This window comes from Manacus vitellinus, unplaced genomic scaffold (assembly GCF_001715985.3).
Source record: "Manacus vitellinus isolate BGI_N305 unplaced genomic scaffold, ASM171598v3 scaffold_1_pilon, whole genome shotgun sequence".
Taxonomy (NCBI): Eukaryota; Metazoa; Chordata; class Aves; order Passeriformes; family Pipridae; genus Manacus; species Manacus vitellinus.
Genome location: NW_021939396.1, coordinates 5,835,393 through 5,853,355, shown reverse-complemented (window position 1 = coordinate 5,853,355; position 17,963 = coordinate 5,835,393). Strand labels below are relative to the sequence as shown.

General features: G+C 37.4%; 1 protein-coding gene across 2 annotated transcripts in view; it reads left to right on the top strand.

Annotated features, from left to right (window-relative positions):
* The window catches only part of KHDRBS3 (KH RNA binding domain containing, signal transduction associated 3), a 72,284-nt gene that overhangs the window by 4,372 nt on the left and 49,949 nt on the right, over nt 1-17,963 (top strand). For both annotated transcript variants that reach the window (XR_001921107.2, XM_018076244.1), the window contains exons 2-3: nt 6,679-6,795; nt 11,738-11,884. Coding sequence is in view for 1 of the 2 variants with exons in the window: in XM_018076244.1 (XP_017931733.1) it covers nt 6,679-6,795; nt 11,738-11,884 (264 nt within the window). In the remaining variant the exon portion in view is untranslated. The remainder of the gene's footprint in view (nt 1-6,678; nt 6,796-11,737; nt 11,885-17,963) is intronic.

The following is a 17,963-nucleotide window of genomic DNA, read 5'->3' as shown; positions in this document are numbered from 1 at the left end:
TCACATTACCTGTCCTGTCAGATACATTCTCATGAGATCATGGCTGGGTCCTGTGCAATTACCTCTGACAGCTCTGGGAGATGACAGGTTAACTGCAGCAGAAAGTTATTCAGCTGAAGTGCAGAGCAGCAGGATTTCTGTTGAGGAATCTGGTAGACCTCACATTCAAAAGTGCATATTGCACTTTTTTGGGCATCTTTGCTCACCCTGAAAAAAACCTAATGAGTTTCTGGTCTTCTGCTTAGTGCACAAATAGTTGAATGTCTCTGTACTTAACTGGCCTCCTACCTACAGCTCTTGATTCCTTCTCAGGTACTATATAATTATATCCTTTAACAGGGAACTTTTGTCTTGCTCAACCCTTTGGAGTGTTAACAGGCCTAATATCTTGTTATAGAGCTAGTTGGTTTAATTTTATTTTTTTTTTTTTTTTCATTTCTGGACCTTGATAGAAGGTGATAGAATAACCAAGATAAATTATTTCATAGCACAGACAACATTCAGGTTAAGATGGTTAGTCCTAAGAGTTATGTTCACTTTCTCCTTGTGGCTGACTGTGCATTTGGATAAATTTCTTTGTGTTCTTTAGACTCTGGTACACATTAAAAAAAGAACCTGAATTAATGTCTTCATATGGTGACAAAATAGTCTTGGTAAGACAATGTTGTAGAAACTCTTATATAGATTGCAGGTCCAGACACATCTTTTCAAAGTCTGATTATACACAGTCTTATGATTTTTCAGTTTAGTCCAGCTCTACAGATTTCTCTAAGAGGTCTGAATTGCTGTGATGGGGAAATTAATCTCAGGTATTTAGGTGAGGCTTGAATAAGCTTTGGTAATGCTGTCTGAAGTCCTGTTGTAACTGGGACATGTACTACAAGCAAGGATTAGAGAGGTAAGGGCTTTTATGCAACCTTATAGGAAAAAGGCCAACTTCTTGAGGTAGGATTCAGCTCTAAATCTAGTTACGTATAGATATGGGTCCATGTGGATGCTGAATGTCTAAACTACAGTTAGTGGAATGAGATCTTGTCAGTTTAGGACACTGAGGTCAGGGTGACTTACCTTGCTGTTTGATCAGCTGAATACCTTAAATGACTTTAGGTCTTGTGTAAAAATGTGACCTTTAAACCTGTATTTCTGTTGCATTTCATGCTTGAAAATAATCTTCAAACTCACACGGACTTTAAGGTAGAATAGGTGAGGTGGCCACTCAAGGAAGGTCATGATGTGGTTGTCTTAGTGAAGGGACTCTCTGGATCTATCCTAGCACTGCTGTGAAATGCCAGAATGCGTGAAAGATGTTTCAAAGCTTCAGTATGTACAAGTGAGGCAAGAGGGTGTTACCCCCTTCCCACACATTTAATGAATACTTATTATGAAGTAGTTTACTGTCAGAAATCTGACTTTGCTTTGACGGTTTTCTGAACATGGGTGTTCTGAATTAGGAGGAAAAAATAGCTTCTGTGGATGATAAATGGAATGATGGTGGTTTTCCATGAGATGGATCAAAACTATGGGAACAATTACTTCCATTTTGACAGGTTACCATTTTAAAAATTGCTCTCAGATCTACACTTAAATACTGGGTAAATCTCAGAAGTCAGGAAGAAATGGTCTGTGTTGTTCCCTGAAGTGATACTTTAAATATATTTTCTCAAAAGTTACTGAGTTGTGGAACTGGTATCTATTTAAACCTTTTAGCTCAACTTTTAAAATGAAAATATCTGTTTTAAAATGTCATTGTCATATACAATATATATGCAATTGTTACATAAAGTCATGGAGAGATTAATAGTTTAATCACATGACTAGTTAGAAAGCAATTTTTTGTAATAGATTAGTTCTAAGGATTTCTTAGTAGGGATGAGAAAATGTGGTTGCATAACCAGAAGTGATGTGGAGGGACAAGCATCAACTGTAATACCAGGGATAGCTTTTGAGCAACTTTATAGTAATTCATCAAGCTTTCTGTTGTGAATAAATGTTTAAAGACCTATTGCTATGTTACGTGAAGGAGAAGAGCTTGTGATATGATGTAGATGCTGGGAATATGTACCTTTCTACAGAAACCTTATCTTTTTTACATGAATGGGAAAAACCTTGAAGTTTTCCTTGGTTCAGGTCATTGTAAGGGAAAGCCCTCTGAATCTTAAATTAACTTTTTTTTTTCTAGTGACCTTGTCACAGAGGAACCATTGCAGAAAACTAATATGTCAAGAAAGCTTTCTATGGCTTTAATGACAATGGAGTGCTCAGAGCTTTACAGGGAAGCATTTGGTCAAGCATTTATACTTTCACTAAGTATTTTAAGCTGGATGAACCATTCTCAGCAGACTTGCCTTGGTGGGGATAAACAAGGATTACTTCTTCCATTATATCCCCTTTTCTGTAATATATACATTTTAAAATGCTGTAGCAGTGGTATTAATTCTTTTTTTTTTTTCTGAAATAGTAGATCAAGTGTTTGTGAAGAGAATATCTCCCTTGTATGTGAGATATCACTTATTAGTCCAGAAGTGTTTTTGGGGAGTAGTTTCAAGCAGTGATGTAGCAAGGAAACAAATCTCTAGATAACTGTTCAAGTCATGTTTTGATTTGGTGATTCTGAAGAATTGTGTACTAAGCAGTGATGTCCATAATCTCACTGTACAATATCTTCAAAAATGCCTATTAAAATGAGGATTTATGAATAGCTAAGGAAGGACATAATTTTCAAGCAAAAACCTTATTATCAATTTTTTTCCTGTTTCTATTGGAAAAGGTCTTTTCTATTAAAAATATATTCTAAATTGGAGATTTTCTTAGTTATACAACACTTTAAGGTAATCTGTAAAAGGGAAAAAAATACATGCTTTTGCTATAATTAACAAGTACTTGTGGGCTAATGGACACCACGGTCAAGAGATGTCAAACCCCATGTCTCAGGAGTTTGAGAAGGAGCTGTTGCACTGCATGGTGTATCTTTACCCACAAAGTAAACCAGAGGTGTAGAGACAGGTAGATGTGCTTTCAGTAATGACAGATTTTAGGAATAGGAACATCCCTTAAATCTTGCATCATTTTGCTCAAACTAATATATATCTGGTGACATTTTGTAATGATGTAATGGTACAGAGGGTACCATTTACCAATAGTGGAGTAGTGTTTGGCTTGAAGTTTAGCTGAGGTGGTAATTTTCGCCATTTTATCCACTTGTCTCCTTCCAGGTCTGTTAATCTGCATCTTGATACTGTTTTTGCAAAGATGCCTGAAGCTTTGCTGTAATTTTGTTTGAGATACTATTTTTGCCATATCCTTTAGACCTGGTCTAGAAGCAGCTTTAATTTGGGGACTTTATCTTCTGTTTTATATGCCATCATCCATAATATTCTGATACCTAATACATTAGAACCTGTGTTAATGCAGAGACAATCCTTGATTTAACACAGGTGATCCAGTGTAGAGTAACATTCATGGTTGGACTGCTTCAATACACTGTTAAGCTGATGCTAGTGAACTCAAGGGCAATTTGGGGTATTTACAGCAGTCTGAAGATGATTGTGCTGTACTTGAGGTGGGTGAGTAAAGAAGGGAGTCTGTCATGTCTCATTCTGAGCCAGAGTTAGTGATTGTGACTGATCTGACTTGAACAGAGCTGCTCAGATGTCTTGTTACTATCCAGTGCATCTAATTCAGAGATAGTTTATAAGGCAGAGTTGAATACTAGACTTGAATTTGTTTGTTTTTTCTTGTGCTCTTGGGACAAATAAACTCTAAATGTGGAGCATGGGAAGCAGCTATGAAACTTGTACATCTGCCAGGTTTATTTGCTTCTGTTTCACCAGCAGACAGGCTGGATTTGCTAGTTTTGAAATTAAAATTTGTCTTACCGAGTGGTGGTTTTGTACGTTTAGGTTTGAGTCCTTCTACTCCTTGATTGCTGGGGATAAAGCAGTGTATAAATAATGCTAGTAACTTAGTGACTGATAGTTTTTGTTTCTATATCTATGAAATATTTCGAAGTAAATCTTTGATGTTTCCAATTTGATGTAAAAGGGAGATAAACCAATAGTTTTAACAAAATGCAGTACCTGTCCAAAGTAAATAATCTGTTTTCTTCTGAAAGGATTCTTTCAATATCATAAATGAGTTTTATTTACAGAATAATCAACTGAAATGTTCCATAGCTTTTTAGCTTTGTGGGAATAAAAATACTTTGACTGTGTTGTAAGCCATTTTTTACTAACCTTTAATGTTTGTGTTTTTAAGCTGCACCTGGAGGTACTGTGCTTTCAAATCAGCAGAATTTCAGACTTACAACACAAGTTTCTTATGCTTCAGACTTGTCAAATCCAATATTTGAAGCCCTGGTGCACAGGAAAGAATAGTTCTGTGGATCTCAGAATGCATTTTTATGTTCATTAAATGTCTAGGACATGTCATCTGTGCAGCTCTTTGTATAGCTGCTGTTATGTCTGGCCTTGGCTCTAGAGATTTCATGGTTTTGATAAGTTGACAACTTTTGGAGGTATTAAAGTTTTAGATTTCCATGGGTCAGGTTTTAGATTTCTGCAACATTAAACTATTTGGCTTTAAAAGAACTAATACAACTGGAATAAAAAGTGTTTATTTTTCTTCTCAATAACTTATAAGGATATTTTAAAGTAAACATAAGTGATCCTAAGTAATGCTTGAAAAACTGAGGTGGTGTTCCACTACTTAAAAGCTTTCATTTGAGCTTAACTGAGGTTCCTTTAATTTAAGGAATTGCCAAGGACTTATTGACTTCTGGAAGTTCAGACTTGTTACAAATAGTTTAAATTCATTTACTTTCCTTAGTTTTATACCTTCAGAAATAATAAAATCAGAAGTCCAAGTTGGAAGGGATGTCTAGAAAACATCTGGACCAACCTTCTGTTGAAATAATGATTGTAAATTAGATTACACAGCACATCATCACTGGCCCTGAGTCCTCAATATCCTCAGCAGTGGAGATTTCTACTTTTGTCCTGGGCAATCTTTCTGATGAATATTTTCCTTGACTGTATCTTAAGAGCTATATGGAAAAAAAAGGGAATATATCTAATAAAAAAGGAAATTAAGGAAATTGCCTGAGAATTTCTTTGTTGCCTGATAATTTCAGAAGACTAATTCATGCAAAGCCTTAAATTTAGTAGGTTCTGTGGACTATAATCATGCATAACCCATTTGCTCAATTGTATCTTGTTCCTACCTCATATCCCCATTGGGAATTGAACATGAAACTGCTAAGAGGAATAAAGTTTTGTCATATTTAGTTGACTTTTAATGCTTGCTTTCCTTTTTTGTCTGAAGCTGAAGGAAATGAATCGGAGCTGTAGACTTTCTGCATCGTAGGGTGAATGCAGCTGGGCCTTTTTTCCATCAGCACTTCAGAGTAGCAATTAAGGATTTTGGGCTACTACTGCCTGAAAGTCTTATCAAGTCTTTTCAAATTACTCTAGATGAATAGGCAGGTCAAAGTAGTCCATACTGGCTCTTAGAGGGACAACTAAAGAACTTACAAACTGTTTCATAAATTGAGACCACAAAGCTTAAGCCTGTTTGCTCTTTAGTTGTAGATACAAGTATAGTGATGTCTTTTTGATATGATTGTGTCACATCAGTTTGAGAACTCAGCCTTCTAATCCATTGTTACCACTTTTCTATCATTGTTTGTCATGGGGTAACACCTTCTTTGACCTTCGTTTTCTGATTAACATACCTGTACAAGCCTTTTCCGTTACTTTGTGTTCCTTGCCAGGTTCAGTTTCAGCTTAGCCTTGGCCTTTCTCACCCCACCCCTACAAAACTAGACTTCTCTACACTCTTCCCAGGTACCCTGTCCTGGTTTCCACTGTCTGTGCATTTGCTTCTTGGCCTTTAGTTTGACCAGCAGGTCCCTACTGAGCTGTGATGGTCCCTTGCCTTCCATGCCCAATTTTTTGCTCCTGGGAATTGCTGGCTCTTGCATTCTCTGCAAGTCTTTCTTAAGAATCTGCCAGCTCTGTTCCACTCCCTTGTCCTCAAGGGTGATCTCCCAGGGGATCCCAGTGACTAGCTCCCTGGAGAGCTGGAAGATGCTTTCCTAAAGTTCAGGGGCCCATCTTTATTCCTTACATGATCCATGTCCTACAGGACTGCAAATCCCACCAATGCATGATCCCTGCAGCCTGGGCTGCCTCCAGTTTTGGTGTCCCCAGGTATCTCACTCACACTGGTGACCATCAGATCCAGTATCACATCTCCTCTGGTAGGGCTGTCTACTGACTCGAGTTAGGAGGTTATCCCCCATCCATTCCAGGAGTCTCCTGGATTGCCTACAGGTCATCATGCTGCTTTCCCAGCAGGTGTCAAGGTGGTTGAAGTCTCCCAGCAGGACAAGAGCCTGTAGGTGCAATGCCTCCTCTACCTGGAGGAGAAAGGCTTGGCCAACAGGTTCCCCTGGATCTGGCAGTCTGTAGTAGACACCAGGTTATCTTTGAGTTCAGGTGCTTCTGTGTTTCTCTGATGGAGCCACTGACATTCCTTTAACTGTACTACATGATTGTACTTTAATGTCTTGATTTATCATCTAAGTGTTGTTTACACCTGTTGTTTTAGCACAGTATTCCATTTTGCATATTAATTTATGATTAAAAATCTAATGAGCTTAATGTTTTTGCTTTCTTACAGTTCAACTTTGTGGGAAAACTTTTGGGCCCCCGTGGTAATTCTCTAAAGCGTTTACAGGAAGAAACGCTGACAAAAATGTCTATTTTGGGAAAAGGTTCTATGAGGGACAAGACAAAGGTAAGAGCTCAGTACATCAGTGGAATTTTGTAGCTTAAATTTTTGAGGAGGGGAACAAACCCTGTAACAAAAATTGGAACAAATGAAAAGTATGGGAGATCCTAGTATTGTTTATATGTAGATGAAACCTGTTTCCTGAGGAGTCTGTTCTCACTGAGTATTTTAAAGCTACCATGAGTTGTATTTAGGCCCCCCAAACTGTGGGCTTTGAGGATATAAGTGGGGCTTTCCCTGTAGCATGTTCTGCATTGGTCTCATACAACTGATAATGAGCAATGCCCAAGTGAACATGGCAGTGTTCTCACTTTGGAGGGAACCTGGCTTCTAAACAGATTTTTAACAAACATTTTCAGATAAAATAACACTTAACCTTTAAATTTAGTAACATTTAATAGCATTTCTAAACAAAAATAAAATAACTGATGAAAGCAGCTAAAATACAACTGGAAAAATTCACAGCTCTGGAGATGACTTATGCATTTTAAGCAGCTGACAACTTGCAACTGTTTCTATGGGAATATTCTATTTGGTTGTAGTGGAGCCAAAGTAAACAGCAGAACAGAAATCTTCAGCTTATAGGTGTTTGTAGTAATAGCTTTCACTCTTTACTTAAATCTCTGGCTAAATTTGTAGCAGGTAAGTGTCCATCAGTAAGGAGATGTCACATGTCTAGTAAACTGCGTTGTTTAATTGGAACATCCCTGATGATAGCAATAAAAACACTGAACATATTTCTTGCCTCCAGCATGTCATGTTTTATAGGCTTCGAGTGAAATACCTATGTGGTTATGTAATTTGAAACTTAAAAATACTGTGTGATATGAAGACTGATAATGGCATTCATGTAGAGAGGGACTTAGAGGACTGGCTACTGAATTGCTTAAACTATATAATTTTTAGCACATTTCTCCATCAGCAAAATAAAAATGTTATGTGATCTATAGAGTATTTATCAAGAAGTTAATCAGAGTCCATAAATTACTCTGTTCTGTAAAACTTGGGCTATCTCTTCCTTTTAATTACTTCTTAAATATTTTTATTAAATATAAATGAGCTAAATATAGTTTGTGTATATAAATACATTCTTCTACAGTAAAGGCTAGAAAATCTAGGGATACAGCTAATGCAACTTCAAGTGTTTCACAATTAGTTATTGAAAACTATATTGCTACTACCTTTAAGAAGAAATTAGACAGTTCATGGAATCTCCTACAAAGGTCCAAGCTTTGACTGAACACCAGCTTGCCAACTAAGCCATAGCAGCAAGTGCCATCCATCTCCAGTCATTTCTTGAACACTTCCAGGGATGGTACTCTACCACTTCCTTGGGCAGCCTGTTCCGATGCTTAACCACCCTTTCAGTTCAGCCAGAGAAAGATGTAAACTAAACTTGCTCTAAGTATGACAAACTAAGTATTCAGATTCTGGTTTAAGTGACAGCTTGTAAACTTTCTCACTCCTTGTGGACTGTGTCAAACTGACGTTCTGTTGCTGCATTACGTGTTTCTATACCAAAATGCGATGTCATGTGGAGTAGAAAAGCCTCTGAGTGTTTTTTAATGGTTCTGCAACATAAAGTTTCTTTTGAATAAAAGCAGAAGCTCAAATTGAAAAGTTCAGATCCTAACTTGGGCCTCAGAATCCTGGAGAAGAGTCTTAAATGTTTCTATCATTTGAGCTTCTCTTGTATCCTTTGGTAATGAAGAAATTGTCCAAATTTTTGACTTTCTCGTGATTGTGATGCCAGTTAAAACTGCTTAAGTAATTTTTTTTCAAATTAAGTGGCTAATAAGGGCACTGAGTCACATCTTTATAAATTTCCGAACATGTACTATTATAACTGCTACGTGACCAGTTTTAGATGACTAGTGATTATTACCTCTTTCCTGAGGGAAGGTGGCAGTGAGCTTCATAGACTTCTCTAAGCTAAATTTCTGAATGCTACCTTTGTAAGGTTTTTTAAATTGTAAAAGAACCTCAAAGGCTTATGGAAGAAAGAAAATTTATGTGAAAGGTTGATACAATGTAGCAAAGATCACTACCTTTTGCAAGTTGTCTAGGAAAAAAATAGGTAAACCAGAAAAACAGATATAGATAAGCCAATCTGAGGACCATCTCACATATCTATTTGTGATATACAGTGTCTGAATTCAGTAATTCTTCTCTTCTATGCTGGCAGTTCTTCGTTAGCTTTTCTTTAGTCAGTGCTGAGACACCTTCTCTTTGGCACCACAGGCATTCATATGCCTATAGGAGAGTGAAAAAGTCTGACTCACTTCTGAATTTCTTTATTCCCTTATAAGATTGCTTTTATGTTGTAACTCTGCAGGAATAACTTAAACTCTCCACCCCAATTGGTTATTCAAGTGTTACCAATAGTTTGAGACTGGTGTAGGCCTTTCAACAACTTGTGTATTCTGAATGGTTTATAAAATCTGACAGAAGCCATGTTTAAGGTAACATTAAAAATAGATATCAGGCAGTACCTATAGAAATTTAAAACCTAAGTCAAAGACAGTCTAGTGAAGATAAAGGACAGTACTATGATCATACTTTGATAAATGCTGCTACTCAACTTCTGGTTCTTGATGGCTTGTCAAGGAGAGTGAAAAGCAAGAGAGTCTGTAGGTACAGTAAAATAGTGCTAGTACTCTGCTTTGTTCTGGACCATGAAGATATACCAAGAAATACAGGAGCACAAGGTACAAAGCAAATAGGGTAAGATTGCTGTGGGGTAAGCTTTCTCATAGGACTCCTAGAGTGCAATACTGCAGAGATGTGTCTGTACTGAAACTTGAAGTTAAATCAGATTGAGCTCTTTGGTGTGATAAATTTGGTGCAAGAAAATGGAGATTTAAAGGACAGATTATAAAAAGGGAGGTGGTGGTCTTGTTGTCTTTTATCTCCCTTTTTCCATATCTGGTTCTTTCATCCTTTCAGCAGCTCTCAAATGCCCATGGCAGTAGAATTAAAATAATACCTGTCTTGACCAGCCAAGCAACATCCACAGGCAGTGGGCAAACCAAGCCAATGCAGGTACTGCCAAGTGATGGCAGGCAGAGGATTTTGTGGGAGCTAAAAATGCTGTCAGAGGGGGATACTGGAGTGGGAACAAGTTGTGGCTTTTTTGTTGGTCATCATGGGAAATAAAAAAAAACCCCTGAAGTACTTAATGTGTCCTCAAGGTTAGGAAATGTAAGCCGATGAGTGAACTCACTCTCATTTGTGTGCTGTTAAGAGCTGTGGAGAGTAGTGTGCTCATAGAATCACAGGATATCCTGAGTTAGAAGGTACATGGATCATCAAAGTCCAACCTCTGGCCTTGCAAGTAATTGAGGAAGTAATGGAAGTGTTACCAAGTTATGCTACAGAACTAAAAAAAAAATACATTAATCAAAGGGAACTTTGCAAAAAAAGGATAAAATTACTTTAAAAGTTTGCTTATGGGCATGATTTCAGAAAAACCTGCATTGAAATTTCTTATGTTTTGTCAGAGTTGCTGACTTAAATGTTTTTGTTACCACAGGAAATTGTAACTTTTCTATTGCTTATTGCTGTTATCGGGCAAGTTGATTGATAAGCACAGGAGGGAAGTTTCTTAGCACTGTTTTCTGCACAAACTGCACAGTAATTTTTTGGGGTTTTTTTTTGCCTTTAGGAAAAAGGAACAGGGAAGGCTTGATGCAGGTCTATGCAAAAAAAAAAGTATGTAGGGAACTCAACTGATGAAAACATCTAGCTTCCAGTGCTAGAAATGCCTCATGTTTTGAGTAACTGTGCTTAAATTATTTGAGAAACAGTTCCCATTGAAACTAAATATGTGAGCTGTGATGTTTATATTAGGTTATTTCCTGTTTTTAAGATCTGTTACTTGTATTGACAAAATAATGGTTTTGCTGATAGTCTAATCCTGCAGAGTGACCTCTTAATATTCTTGCTGTGGGTGCTTTAACCGCAAACTAGACTTTTTTTAAATATCCTCATAGTTAAAGATGAATCATGATGACAGGAACATTGTTTATGAGAAGCAGAAATGAAATCACATGTAAACCTCAACCCATAATTAAGGGGTGTGCAGGGGAAGAGATTTCAACTATTGCTGTAGCTATAATATTAGCAATCTAAAGGGTGAAGTGCTTACCTAGTGCTTGCTAAAGACAGTGAGCTGTAGGGGAGCTTCAGTTTTTTAGACAGTGGAACTGGTAAGTATTTGATGTAATGCTATCTGGTAAAGCAATGAAATTATTTCTAATGGTGGTTTTATCTCTTGGACTTATCAGATACACAGGGGCAGCCCAGAGACTAGCTAATTATGTCCTTTCGGTCTGTGAGCATTTTGCATTTGTATTTGAGAACTGAGCTCTGCTCCACTACATTGAACTCAGAGCTTCTCAGTCATTGAAGTGGGTTGGGTGAAACAGGATAAAAGAAATAAGCTCTCTTCTGAAATAGCCAGTGAACTCTTCTTGCTAGTGTCCTCTTCCCTTGTCTCATATGCTGTTAGTTTTATATCCAAGTAGCACAGTTCTGTGCTCTCATGGGATAGAAATTTCAGTGAGAACAGAAAATAAGTATCAGAGCAGTGTAGTAATACCAAGATTGAAATAATTTTGGTAAAAGAATCTTAATTTTATGGAATATCAGGTCAAACCTTTTTCTGGAGACTTTACTTTTAAGAAAAGAGGCTTCAAGTTGACTTATGTTTTTCAGTGTCTTCTATGTGAAACTGGTGCACTTGAGAAAACACCTGAGAGCATTCTCCCTTGTGATACAGTTTCTTTATGTGAACAGAAGTTGAGTCTTATTTCATGTTACTTTTTTATTTGTAGACATCTGAACATGGTGAATAGTGTCTGCAAATTCCTCTGAACAGCTTTAATACTTGCATTACTATGTTTTAAAATAAGAAGGTATAAAACCAACCTTTTTTCTTATCTTCTAGGAGGAGGAGTTGAGAAAAAGTGGAGAGGCAAAGTATTTCCACCTAAATGATGACCTGCATGTTTTAATTGAAGTATTTGCTCCCCCTGCTGAAGCATATGCCAGAATGGGACATGCACTGGAAGAAATCAAGAAGTTCCTCATTCCTGTTAGTATTTTATTTTTTTTATGAGAATTCTGGTAGTCTTGAGTGAGAAATGTTATCTCTAAAACTGAGCAAGCTGGTCTAGTGGGGTGAGGTGGTGGGGGGGTTGGAACTAGTTAATCTCAAGGTCCCTTCCAACCCAAACCATTCTATGAACAGTGCACAGTATTGATCAGGTCATGTTACTTAATTTCCTTCATTTATGAAAGAAATGGTGATGTTTACAAATAGTTTTCATTTTGATATAGACAGTTAAAGGGTGAATCTGTAACATGAGTGTCCACACACTCATCTCATGATATGACCTGTAGTAAGAAAGCAACTCATTCTTGCTTAACTGGTCATGTGCAAAATATCTAAATCTAAAAATAATTGTGAGAACATGCAAAATGTGAGGCTTTTCTATGTTCTTGGCACATGGGAAGCGTCAGCATAGGGTTCTATTACACTAAGAGTGAATGAATTTGAAGTTGTAGTGCTTCTCACTCGTGATCCTGGTTTAGTGTTCAGTGATGAGAATCAATACAATTTTATCTTGTATCTTTATTTTTATTACAAAGCTAGTGATATTGGAGTTATACTTGTCTTCTGGTGTATACTTCAGCCATGTATGGATGTACAAAATGAGATCCAATTTCCAGTACAAGTTTGTACTCCAGGTTTGGGATATATCTAGGTGATTGGTTTCTAGCGTCTTTCTGCAGAAGAAACTTTACTTGCTTCTCATGTAAGGATCAGCTTCACTGCTTTGCAGTATTAAACTACTTGGATCAATCCAACCTGTCTTAGGAAGCTGGGACACTTGAGGTGATGTTACTCTGTGAAGTTCCTAACTATTAGCTCTTCAGTGCACATTCTTCAGTCTTTATTGGTGATTAAAGGAATGAATATAGAAAGCAAAGCTTTCTCAAGGTACATCAGCTTTTGTTTATTTTTACTGCTGGAAATGTTATCCAAGTGTCTTGATTTGTGTCACATCTTGCAAGTGTGGGAGACCTGGCTAAGGAAACTTTACTAAGGCATATATCAGTATATAAATGTTTGAGTGGAATCAGTGCACGTGTATTGGATACTGTTGGGGATGTCTGTTGTACAGCCACTGCAGCCTGTTGGATAGAAGTGATAGCTGTATTCTAGGGTGGAGCAGTTGGTGCTGATGACCCAACAGTGCTCCTGTGTGCATTTTGAGGATGGTAGTTTGTACCTAACCTAGTTTAGATCCATGTAACCACACCGAATGTTTAGGCACTGGAATAGGCTTCCCAGAGAAGTGATCACAGCACCAAGCCTGACGGTTCAAGGAGCATTTGGACAATTGCTCTCAGGCACGTGGTGCGATTCTTGGGGTTGTCCTGTGCGAGGCCAGGAGTTGAACTTAGAGATCCCTGTGGGTCCCTTCCAACTCAAGATATTCTATGAAACTAAGTCCCCAGGTGACTGGATTTGTGGGCTCCTGGAGTGTTTCTTCTGACCTGTTTTTGTCTGTATGAAAGATAGTTCATATGCCCCAATACTATGCCATGGCATGATCCAAAGAAGTGATGATCATCAGGAGGTTCATTAGGAATACATCCTGGTTAGAATTAACAGTAATGTAGATGCACCTTGAGACAATCCAAAACCAAAGAGATGTCCTGGGCATTATGTTCTCATTTATAAAGAATCAAGCACCACATTGTAACTTAGTCTGCAGGTTCCAAACACCTTTTTTTGTGATGTGTATGACAAGATGTAAATAAGCACACTATTATTCAGACATCCTAACTGATTAGATAGGGGATACTTGACAGAGTATTTGTAGGAATGCTGGGCTGTCAAAGGTTGCTAGTGTCAAAGGTTACTGTATTTACATGATTCATGGTTTAATGGTGTGAAGAAATAAGGGAGATTTAAGTTCTTGGTTATTCTAGTGAGCAAACGACTACTTTCTTTTTAGGTGGAAATATGCTCAGTTTGATAAGTGCTTTTGCATGTGCTGGAAGTAAGGATATGTCTGATCCCCCTGCCCCCTTTCATCAGAGATCTTATTTTTCTTCATTGGGCTTGACCTCCCTAATGTTGTCATAAATGAAGTAAGCTTATCAAAACCTGGTTGTTACTGTGCTAAGCCAGGAGAATTACAGACTGATAATGAGCAATTCCATTTGCTGGGTGTGCACTTTTCCATCTCCATTTTTGATCATTGCCACTTTATTGTACTGAGCTGAATTGATGCTGTGTAATCTTTTCTGAACTATGGGATCAAGCCAACACTGTCTTAATTTCCCTTTGGCTTTTCAAATGTAATCTTATCAGAATGGCTCTAAATGCCTTAATCTCTTCTGCCTGGACCCCCCTGCGGCAGCCACTGAAGGAAGCAATAAGGAGCAGCTTTTTCCTTTCTAGAACTACTGTCTGATTTAGTGATGAATTCAACTTGATTTTATTTTCTATGAGGTCTGTAGTAGTTTTCTTAAGAAATTATTTGGTTTAGTTCAGACAAGTCCTGCTAGGAGTACATATGATTATGATCCTAATTGGTATTCTCCTTACAATGTAAGCTAACTATGCCTTCCTACAGTTTTAAATGCTGGCCGTACTTCATGAATATGGTTATTGTTCTGTTTACAGATCAGTCCTGAAGATAAAATCACATTTGGTGCTAGAATGCAGGACACAAAATATCCTTGTGGTAGATGATTATAGCAAAAATGCTTCAGCTGCTCTTACTGGATCTTTGGATGCATAGTTAAGCACCTTTGCATTGAAGTTCAGCCTCAAGCAGCTGCAGTGGTTTAATTTCCTTTAAACTATTGACATAACTCAAACCAAAACACTGGAGTTTTTTGGCCGTACTTATGTTGCCTTGACTCTCACCAGTCCTCTGCAGGTAGAATTGTGGCTTCTGACTTCAAGTATATTATTTGTCTTCCTTTAAATTAGCCAATCCCTTTGTTATGGCCATACCCTCTGGTCAGCACCCTGTTTCACTATTATATTAGTGAGTGTTCTACTTGATATTAATTATCTCAGAATTACTTCTGTCAGGACAAAAAGCCAGGTGCTTTCAACCTCACCTCCCCCTGGTTCCTGAATTATACCATGATTTCAAGGCCAGGTTGAGTGGAACCCTGAGCAACCTGGTCTAATGGAAGATGTCCCTGTCCATGTCAAGGAGGTTGGAACTAGATGACCTTTAAGGTCCTCTCCTTCCCAAACCATTTTGTGATTCTATGATTACTGCAGTTGTGGGCATTAGAACTTGCCTTAGTCTATTTTGTGGTTTGTTTTATTATTTTAGACTATTGCTTGATTTTTGAGTAGTGGTTGCCATTTCTTTTGACAGCTGCAGCACTAATTTTCTTTTTCCATTAGCTGCCAGAATTATTTTCCTTGTCTTTAAAGCAAAGTATAGAAGATATGTCTTTGAGAGAACAATATTTAGCAGTTACAATGACAAATCACAAGTTTTTCCAGTTGTCTGTTTACCTTCTGCATATTGGGTTTGTATGATGTGATGATGAAATATCATTTAATGGCATTTGGATGAGCTTGGTGACCTTTGGGAACTCTCAGACTTTTCCTTAAGCAACCTGGCAAATAACTGCAAGGTGTAAAAAAAAAAAAAAAAAAGTAGCTGGAAACTTGGTAACAGTTGATTGCTCACTGCCAGGGTAAAGATCTACTTGAGGGTTTTGCAAAGCTGCAAAGGGTTTTGTAGGGATCTGTCCTAACATTATATAAAAACAATGGGTTTGCTAATAGTTTGAGTGATAGATCAAAATAAGGTCTTAGGTTAGTGATCCCAAGGAGAGCAGCTACCAATGTGTTGATCTGTCTGGATAAAAATTGTAGATAAAACTTAAAAGAATGTTGTTTAGTTGGATCATGTAAGTAATTCTGTCTGGGATGAAAATCTCTTACATGTGTCTTGATGTAGCCATTCATACACCCTCCACATTTGTGGAAGACTGTATTTAGTCAGAATGGCAATGTGTTCATAAAATGAGAATACATCTGTTCAATTGAAATTCAGCAGCAGCATTAGACTGAAATTCAAGTGCTGCCACTGCTGAAACTGTACAGAGGAGGAGTGCAGTCTGAAGAGTTTCCATGTCCATCTTCTAGGTGAGAGAAAGATTGTCTCCTTAATTTGACTTGAGTTGTACTGTTTTCCAGCAGAGAGTATTCATAAATTGACCATCTGTTACTTTTAATTGAAGAATCCATTTCAGAGTCTAATGGTTTAACATTGCTGCTTATCGTGGCTTCCTCGTACTGCCCCTTCGCTCCATATCCTCCTGCTGCCTCTGGCATGTGTGATAAGGACCATATTTTCTGTTCTGTGCTTTGCACAGTGGAGCCCTTGTCTGTGACCTAAGGCTGCTGTGCTAGTAATGTGCTGCAGGAAAATGAGAGCATCAGGGAGAAAAGCAGAAAAAGGACCCAACATGCACAGTGGCAACCCAGGCACATCTTTGCTAAGGAATTAAATGAAATTAATATAAAACGATCGAAGGTATTTTTCCAGGAGTCCAATTCTGAAGAGGACATTTTGTGGAGAAGTTATAAAGAGCATCTCTGATACAGACTGCCAGAACTTGGGTACCTGTATGTTGGTGGTACACTTCCTTGGCATTTTTTGTCAAGATCAAAGTTTTGTTCCATACATTAAATAGAATTTTGCATTTGTAGACAGTTCTAATCCAGCAACAAATATAAAATGGGTTTCTGCACACTAGTTGGCCAGAAGAGTGTTCAGCTTCCTGTTTCTAATCTACTCTCTTCAATGAATTGGTTGGGTATTGGGTCCCAGCTGTTTAATAATGGAATTGGTTTCTCAAAAGCTTCAGTTATGCCATTTGAAACAGTTAATTCAGTCTTTGAGACCTTTTTCTTCATATTTGCTAGTTGATTTCTGCTGCTAAATAGGAGATAATCTCAGGTGGGCAATTGAAGTTAAATTTCAGAAGCTGTTCAAGACAGCTTGGACAAAATGCTATTAAAGTGCCACTTTTAACGCTAGTAACTACCTTCAGCAATGACATTGGAAGGAGAACTTTCTTATTTTTGTTTGTAGAAATCTAGGAGAAGAAGAATGTTTCAATGAGATATTTGAATTCATGGAAGTTTTAATCTCCTTTCAATTCAGGATTATTACTTCCTGACAGTCTTTTGGTACCTGTGTAGTGAATAAATGTAATAAACTCAGATTTGTATTTAGATGCAGATTCTTTGTTTTGCAATTGAATTGAAAAATGGGTAGTATTAGAGCAAACCTTCTTTCTTGAGATGGGAGGATTTGCAGAAGGTAAGGGCTTTGTATCAGAAGTATCACTCCATTCCTATGGGAGGACCTATTAATATTTTGATAGTTTATATGTATGTACATTCAGTAAGATATTTATTTGATTCACCTTTATGGGTACTTTTTTTTGGCTCACTTGAAGCAGAGGATAAATGATAGAAAAATGTGTAGCTCAAGTGTTCAGTGCTGCATCTGTTTTATTCCTGTGGGATGTACTTGTCTTGGAGGTTGGCTCAAGGTCCCTGAAAGCTGCGTGTTTGACAAGTACCACATTAATTCCATGTATAAAAACTTGAACTTTCTTTTTTCTAGACCTTTAGAATAGAGGTTTTGTGCAGACAAATAAGATATATGTCCTCAGCTTCTTTACTGTTGCATATTATAGAATTTAATTTTTGAGCTCTTTTGTAGATAATGTTGCATGTGTGTATTGACTGAATGTCCTTGTTTGTTCTTTAACTCCTGATTTTAAAGGTGTGGATATTTAATCTATTCCTTCATTTTCATGGGCTACTCTCAACAGTGTACTTATTCTTTATTACTTTGCATCACCAGGCACTGGGATTTTTCCTGCTCTTAACACACAGTCATTCTACAGCTGGAACTACAAACGGGATCTCAGTTCAGAATATCAGACCTTGATTTTTTTTTGTTGTTTCATCCTATCTCTGCAGTATTCTAACATTAGCATTTTAATTGGTAAAGCTATATAGAAATAATATACAAAAGGAAAGAAACACATACCTGAGCAAAAATGGCAATTAAAATGTAGAATTTTTAAGTTTTGTGACTGAG